Source organism: Salvia splendens, chromosome 11 (genome assembly GCF_004379255.2).
Source record: "Salvia splendens isolate huo1 chromosome 11, SspV2, whole genome shotgun sequence".
Classification (NCBI taxonomy): Eukaryota; Viridiplantae; Streptophyta; class Magnoliopsida; order Lamiales; family Lamiaceae; genus Salvia; species Salvia splendens.
Window position 1 is genome coordinate 31,481,496 of NC_056042.1, and position 8,890 is coordinate 31,490,385.

General features: G+C 31.2%; 1 protein-coding gene across 1 annotated transcript; it reads right to left on the bottom strand.

Annotated features, from left to right (window-relative positions):
- Positions 1 to 4,160: 4,160 nt before the first annotated feature.
- LOC121756425 (abscisic acid 8'-hydroxylase 4-like) lies at positions 4,161 to 7,287 on the bottom strand. The gene is made up of 9 exons (XM_042151973.1): positions 6,936 to 7,287; positions 6,519 to 6,843; positions 6,173 to 6,322; positions 5,832 to 6,080; positions 5,661 to 5,750; positions 5,270 to 5,348; positions 4,923 to 5,029; positions 4,632 to 4,750; positions 4,161 to 4,493 (listed from the first exon to the last, which is right to left on the bottom strand). The coding sequence occupies exons 1-9, from the start codon at positions 7,142 to 7,144 to the stop codon at positions 4,385 to 4,387; spliced, it is 1,437 nt and encodes a 478-aa protein (XP_042007907.1). The 5' UTR covers positions 7,145 to 7,287; the 3' UTR covers positions 4,161 to 4,384.
- Positions 7,288 to 8,890: the final 1,603 nt, after the last annotated feature.

Sequence of the window (8,890 nt, forward strand, 5' to 3'; positions counted from 1 at the left end):
CGATTAAATGATTTCCTTTTCACCAGGTATAATATTTCATATTTAATCAGTAGTTTAGAACTTAATTACTTACAAAAAAGAAAAAAAGATCAAGAATTTAAAAAATGTTTTTATTGATGTACGTACCATACTTGTTATAAGTAGGAATTAGTCCTATAAATAGTTGAATGAAATGGAATAATTAAAATTAAAGATTGTCGTGAGACCATTTCACCATTTTCAGTAGTATTTATGTAAATAAGTATATTCACAGTAATTCTAGTGCTTTCTTGACGTTATAGTATTATTGTTACATTTTGCTAGATATCATAAACTTGTACTTGCTCGAAACGTGGGCATATATCATTTGTTACATAAATTCTGTACCTTTTTGTGATTGTCTATGTTTGCCTAACAGTAGATATTAGTGTTATTCTAAGGTGATATCTCTAGCTGATAGAATAATTAATTAATAATGAATTAATACTAGATACATATAATACATATTCAGTTTGTAAGATTGTATTTGGAGATTAAATATGTAGTATGTTTGATTAATGAGATTGAGTCTCATAACCTAATCCAGGATGATTAATCATGTGATCATTAGTCATGATCAACCTCTTCCAACTAAAATAATCTCTCAACTTAATCGTAGATTATATCTTGTTATTATTTTATCTAGCAAGTCGAACACCGTCATACAGTTTTAGTTAATTCAAAATGATTAACTAATTAATTATTCAAACCTCAATTATATAATATTTAATCAATTTATCATAGTATTTGAATTTATTTGTGTATCATCTTAAATTTTTCTGATGGGAATTTCTCAACTATACAAAGGATTCACATATATAACGACATTGCATGTTATTGTGACACATGTCATGCGTAACTCATGCATCCTACCTTCTTTTAAATGTACTTTTTGTATATTTGTGAAGCTCGATCGTTAATTCGAGATGAAGTATCAAATTTTAGAAAAGATCCAATCTAACACCACCACATCATTTCGAATTGCATTGTTTTAAGATGTTTGACCTTGATTTGGACACCTTGTAATTCTCAATAATATACTCCATCTGTCCCACTATGTCTACAAGTGAGACGTTTTTTTCAGCACTCGTTTTGGAAACATTATATTATATATTTGTATTTAATCTCTCCACTTAAACTATTAATATATTTTTTTGAAAAATAAGTGTTTAATTTATGGCGGAACGCAGCAAGTAGTAGACTACTACTATTTACATTTTTAAAAATTGTCGGAGAGAGATAATCTCGTTTTTAATTCAATGATTTTTTAATGATCATGATTTTAAAATTTCAATAATCTCAAATAATTCTGTCGAAGCCGTCAAAGAAAAATAGGTTCGGAATTCTTTCATATAAAAAGATCGTAATAGTAATTTAAAAGAAATTTTAGAACCATAAACGGATTTACTTGGATTTCATGTCTAAATTTATAACATGATATTTGGACACATGTCATGCGTAACTAATGCATCTTAACTTCTTTTTAATGTACATTTTGTATATTAGTGAAGCTTGATCGTTAATTCGAGAGTATGTATGATCATGTTTGTAGAAAAGGTCCAATCTTACACTACATCAATCTATTATGATGTTTGCCCTTGATTTGGACACCTTCAAATTCTCAATAGTATTATTTACAATTTTTAATTGTACGAGAGAGATCATTACATTTTTCAGTAATCATTTAGTAATAATGACTTTAAAGTTTGAATAATCTCAAATAATTCTTTCATTTGTTCGAAATTCTTTCACTTGTAAAAATGGTGATTCTGACCCATGAGGCGTGGTTGAGTGATATAGATTCATCCATCAATATATATTAGGGGGTTGATCTTGACTTTGGGCATGATCACTTTAAATCATTAGACTAAGTTTCTCACAACTTTAAGTATGAATTTTTAAAAATAAATATTTAATTTATAGTATATTTTATTTGAACCAATTTTAAAAAAATCATATAGAGGCAGGCATGATGCATATATGGCCATTCAAATTGGGAAAGAAATCTAGAGATATTTTTATGGAGCCATGATACTAGCTCGTTTTTTTATCTTTCACTTTATATTTTTATTGCCATTAATGATACTACTATAGAGTTTTCAATATAAAACCAAGTGAAAGGAATTAATGTGGGTTTGAAACATCACGTGGTGGCGGTGGATGTACAAAGGCTCCGAAAAATCAAGACGAAAATGGTGGTCACAATTTGCAATACCTATTTTGTGGGACTCACCAATACTTTATGCATTTACTCAAAATAAACTTCCCTTGGACCCAAGGCACTTGGTTTTTTTTTTTACATCAACCCAATTTTTTAACCAATTCAATGATTGCTTGCTATAGATTCTTGGTTAACCGTGAACCGGTTGTTACAGTTTTTGAATCGAAACCAGCACTCACGGTTTGAATATACGGTTCGATTTTAGTTTCAACTTTTTTGCGTTGTGAACCCATGGTTTTGATATTAGATCGGCCAAACGACAGAAAATAATACTCCCTTCGTCTCAACTAAGTTGAGTCACTTCTTTTTTGCACTCGTTTTGAAAAAATCGTAATAAATAGTTAAAATGTACTCCCTCTGTCCCATTAGAAATGAAACGTTTTCCTTTTTGGTCTGTCCCATTAAAAATGAAACGTTTCTAAAAATGGAAATAATACTCTCTCTACTTTTTCTTCTCTCTTACTTTATTCTCTCTTCATTAACTCATAAAACAACACTACATAAAATCCCGTGTCAAAAAGCAAATGTTGCATATTTAATGGGACGGAGGGAGTATATAGTAAAGTAAAAGCGAGAATAATATAAAGAAGAGTTTTATCTATATTATTTTCGCTTTTATTTATTATATATCCCCTTTAACTAATTTTACGACTTTTTAAAAACGAGTGCGAAAAGAAGTGACCCAATTTAGTTGGGCCAGAGGAAGCATAGAATTCTTGGCAAAGCCAGATAAATCGTATAAAAACATTGAATGTTCAAATTGGTAGTAAGTGTACATATTTTCCTATTTTACGACTGATGATGATTATTTAGTGACGTGCATGTGATGTGAAGTAAATTATTATAATACGTACAATATGATTTCTTCACGCTTAATAACGTATACTGTGATTTCTCCATGCTTAAATAATTAACAACAATAGTTTCGGATTGTTCCGATAGAAAGTTCATGTAATTTATTAACTTTATTATATGGTTATTCACTAGGGATCATGGACATATGATTAAATAATTGAGAGATAGAATAGTGATAAAATCAAACTCTAAACTATGATCTGAATTGTTATAAAATAACAATAGATGACAAAATAACATCAAGAAAATATCAATACGATGTCAACTGTTAACACTGTCTTGACATTTTCTGTTGATGTTATTTTGTCATATGTTGACATATTTTAATAATATATAATAATTTGGAGTTTATAAAATATTTAAAGTTTACATATTCTAACAACATATATAATAGTTTGGAGTTTATAAAATATTTAAAGTTTACATTTGATTACCTTCTCTAAAAGATGTTACTCATGGAATAACACGGTTAAATGACAATTTTATTAGGGTAAAGTCATGAAAAAAAAAGTAGGAGTAACACGTAATCAAGAAAATAATAAAAACATGAGGTGGGATTGTTAACTGTTCTTATCTATGTTTAAAACAATGTTAAACTATGATCTTCGTTACACAATATACTAATAATATTGAAGTAAACATCTGTCAAATTAAACCCTAAATCCCTAATCCTAAACCATTAGTATCCATCTAGGCCTAAATTTAAAAATATTCCCCCCCCCCCTAATTTCATCAATCTGGATCAAGCTCAGGAATTCACAATCGAACAATACTAATTTGAATTTCGTTGAAAATATAGGTTGTGAAATTGTGTTTTCCATATCAATTATATTTAAAGGTGAGTTTGGATCACATAATTTATAATTTGGATCATATCTTCACCCACATAGATATACACTTTTGGGGATGGTAATTTGACGAAAAATATATCATATACTTGTGACACGACTTGAAGGAGTTAAATTCGAATTTTGTTTGGATGTATATGTATATGATGTTTTATTGCACAAGTAACGCGAACTCACGAGCTACATACAATTCAAAATAATCAATGACATAACTCGACTTGCGCTAAAAAAAATTAATCCCTCTTATGATATAATTGTTTTCACATAAATATCGCGTACAAATAATAAGTACAAGACCCCATATCATAATAATACATTAATATTGAACCCTTTGTAAATTCTAAAAAAATACATAGGGTTCTGGGGTACATAGATTGGTAACACATTTAATTTGTTAGGTGCTATCTTTTGTACTACTTGCCTAAATTCTAACTTCTAGATCTTAATTTTCTTGAGTATTGGGCTCCCACCAAAATCTGGCTTGAAGCCCGTTTTGAGGAACCGGAAACGGGCTATATTCCACCATATCTTGTGGGCCTACCACTTCCCACCTGAACCCAATAAATAAGATAAATTAATTAATTTAATACTGCACATTTTACTTTTGTACTAGTACTACTTAATATTCTTTGATTTATAGTAGAAAAGTTAAACTTGGTGGAAAAAAAATGAATTGAAATTTATCTTACCTCAATTCGTTGACCAGATGATGAATCAAAATCAAAATTTCAAGCTTTGCCAGCTCATTTCCCGGACAGGAGTGGGCCCCGGTGCCAAATGGCAGAAATGTATTGGGTTTCGGAGCAACCTGCATCCCATGTCCACCACAAGAAAGTTTTAATATAACTCCACCTCAAAATAATTAAAAGAAAAGGACTTCCACATTTATGTCACTCATCTAGAAACGTATGGAATTTTTGTCGACAAACATATATATATAAATTAATTTGCTATTTTAAATGGAGTATCTGTTTTCATACCTCAAATCTGTAAGGGTCAAAATTTTGTGGTTCATCGAAAAATTCAGGATTGTGATGAATATTTCTGAATAATGGCATCACCTTCCACCCTTTTGGAATTAGATAACCTGCCAAAATAATCGTCACTATTATTCTTCGAAACATCCTCATATTTGTAACCCCACAAAAATTAATTATTTTAAAACATAAAAACAAGAATATATATAAATATAAAATGACACGTGGCACCAATCTAACCGTCGGATGACAAAATAGTGGGGCTGAGATTAAAAAGAACAAAGAACAAAAGATAAAAAAAGAAATAAATACATCCATATATATATACACATATTCCAATAAAATCTTACCGTTATATACTACATCAACCATAGCCTCCCTAAAAGTAAAAGACACAATGCTTGCCATCCTTAAGCTCTCCAAAATCACCTATAAAAGTAAATATTAGTTAAATATATTTCATCAAATCAATCAATATCATCCACTAAACATACATTCATGCCTGATCACGCAGCATAATAATACGTTCTTTGTCCATGAAATAAAGTCTCATTTTCCTTATTCTTTTTTGGTTAGTGGGCCCCAAATTCATCGTACTCAAATTTCATTAATACTATATGAAAGTGTGATTCATATATTGCGGATGAATGGAGTAATATTATATTTCATCAAGTGTAACATCTACGGGAGTATTGTATTTGTATGGAGAAATACTATAGATTATATAAATAAATGGAGTACCTTATATGTAAGTGGCATACTTCTTGTTTGAGTCCATGTCAAGCCCTTGTTGCCCTTTTCATTAGCCAGATAGATTTCTTTCTGTTCAGACTGTACATATAGATATTAAGAAAACATTAGTAACTAGAAGATACTAGAACCTTAATTAATTACAGAAATAGTAAGTAATACCTTAACAGCTTGTAATAGTTTGGGATGGTCGGTAAGGTATTTGACAATCCATGTTAATGCACTAGCGGTTGTGTCCTGAGCAGCAAACAATATTCCGATGATGTTGTCTGCGATCTGATCGTCGCTTAGCGTCTGCCCTTCCTCGTTCTTGAAGTTGAGAAGATGACCCAACAAATCATTGTCCAACAACTTCTTCTCCTTCCTCTCGCTCATTATCTCCTCCAGTATTTGGCTCAGTCTCCTTCTTGCCTTCGTTCATCATTTTCTTGGTTAGTTGAACCATTTATGGAAGTAATATTGCATCTTTTTTGTGTTGTTTAAGTGTGTGTTTTTGTTCTTACCATCAAGGCCTTGTGATATGCTGTTCCAGGTAGGTTTGTGGGGAAGGAGTTGTAGCCTTTATCCACTATGCAATAGTTCTTCTTCAACTCTTCTTTCTTCTCTCTCTCCAACTCCCCGAAGATCGCTAAAATCCCCACTTCAAATGAGAACTACAAAAAGGGTTGTTACTGTCAGCAGTGGCGGAGCCAGAAATTATTATTTTAATCATCACAACAAAAATATGTATTGGGAAATTTTAAAAAAATAACTCGAGTAGTTTCTTGAAAACTTGCTTCAGATATAAGACGCGTGCATGGAAAAAAAAAGAAAGAAAGAAAAAAGAGAAGAGTATATATATGTATATACCTTTTTCATTTGTTGGAAGGTGTTGATGGGGTGTGGACAAGAAGCCCAAGAATCGATAGCGGAGATGGCTAAGGCTTGAATCCCAGGAATGAATCTCTTGATGGATTGAGGGGAGAGAGAGTTGACAACAAGCCTTCTAATTTGGGAATGGTATTGGCCTTGGTGGAAGAAGAGGGCGGAGGGGCCGATCATCTTCTCCTTGCTCTTCGGGTAGGTAGGCTTGAACAAATCAACGTTCGTCACCAACACGAATCGTGCTGCTTCCGGCCCACCCAGCATCACGCACGGGCACCCCAATATGTGTGTTTTGAATATCTCCCCATACCTATATTTAGTTAATAGTATCATGTTATACAAAGAGAGAGAGAGAGAAAAGAGAAACAAAGATATGGAGTATATTTCTATGTATAGTAGTACCTTTTTTGCTTGTCGGAGAAGAAGATGTTGGGGTCTTTGTAGTATAATTGAAGTGTTTCTCCGACGTAAGGCCATCCCATTGAGCCAGGTGGTAGTTTTGGTGTCAATTTGTGCTTCTTGGTGTGTTTTTTGGAGAAGATGTAATACAATAGAGTAGCTAGAAAGAGTAGGATGTAGATGATTGTGGGAGGGGATTTGTCCATTTGCATCAAGATTATGAGGCTTCTTTCTTAATAAATCACTTGTTTCTTAATAAGGGGGAATGAGTGGGGAGTTTGGTTTGTTTTTGTGTGGGCTTTCTCTCTCTACTCTCTAAATGCAACCTTGGGAATGAGTGGGGAGTTTGGTTTGTTTTTATAGGCACAATGAGAGGGAGGGGATTGATAGTGATTGATCATCTTCTTGAGTTAGGGAGTTTAATTACCCAAACCTTACCCACATTTATGTGGTAATTTCATGCATATCAATGTTGATGTGGACCACTTTTACTTATAAGGCCGAGTTTCGTGTCTCATTGAGATAGTAACTTTTATTCCATGACTCATACACTATGCATAAGAGATAGGTAGTGTTCAATTTTTATGTATTAGATATAATTGAGCTTGGTATTTGGATGTTACACGATAGACTTGGTATTTCGTACGCTCGCTAATTTATCTTTCTAATCAGGCAATGACCTGCCTTCACTCACCAAAAAAAAATGTAGTTTAATCACATAGATATGATCGGTTATTTAATCTCGGGATAATATTATGTATATAAAATTAGTTTTGACCTTTTACAGTGTTAATATAAATATTTATTATTGACTGTGTTTGGTAGTAAATCTTTGGTTAAATGTATAATTTGATATTATCTCCCTTAAATATTTATATGATTGTAAACTAGATATATACGAGAGTGGAATTGAATCAAATGAAGATAAATGAAATCCATGGGATGGTGACGGGAGGTCAATCAAAATATATAGTGTGATAATAAAATCAATTATATAGAAGGGAAATATGTTAACTTTTTTATCTAGTCTTGAATAATCTAGAGTCATAATTTTGAATTTTATCATGTGTGTCTATGCATGGTGGAGTTTGACTTTTAGTAGTAGTGTATTAAATTAAATGACGGTTACTATAGTCGCCTCATTCAAAAAGTTTTCCGGTTTCTTCTTTGAATTCAATATGTCGATTCATGTCAAAAGAGTTTATATTCATCTAATTTAATATTTTAAATGTCGATTTCTCAATAATATCGTATGTATGAACATTACATTATATACTCAATGACATTGCCATACATTTTTTTTGTAAATAGCTATTTTGAAACAAAATATGAAAATGTGAAAACATCAAACTTCAGTATGGTTAATTAAGAGTACTTTTTAGCAATATATTGATTGAAGTAACTTCGCATTTTGATTTAGATGTTATAATAACATGAAATATAAAATTCATTCTTAAGGTTTTAATTATCCACTGATTTTATTTTATTTTCGTAATAACTAAATGCTGTAATATCATTGTCACTAATTTTCTAGCTAGGGCACTAATTTCTTGAAGCTCCTAGCAAAAATCCAATTTCTTGAAGCTAGGGCACTAATTTAATTTCTTGAAGATCCTAGCAAAGGTCCAATTTTCCCCCTCTGTAATTTACAGGTGGATTGACTTTACACAAGTTTCATTTACTAAACGATGAATCGAATGTCATAGAATATTGTTATTTAATTTCTTTTTAAAACTTATTGTATCTTAGAAAACTCTAGTTTATAGAAGGTCGTTAAATAGAATTTCTTAAACTACATTTTTAATGTTTACTTATAATATTTGAAGATGAATTAATTATATATCTGTCTATTTTATAGAGGCAAATTACTGCACCGATAGCATCATCAATGGATCGATGCTCTGTTATCACATTATTTATTCTTGTTCTTTATTATTTTACATTATAAATTTTGTTTC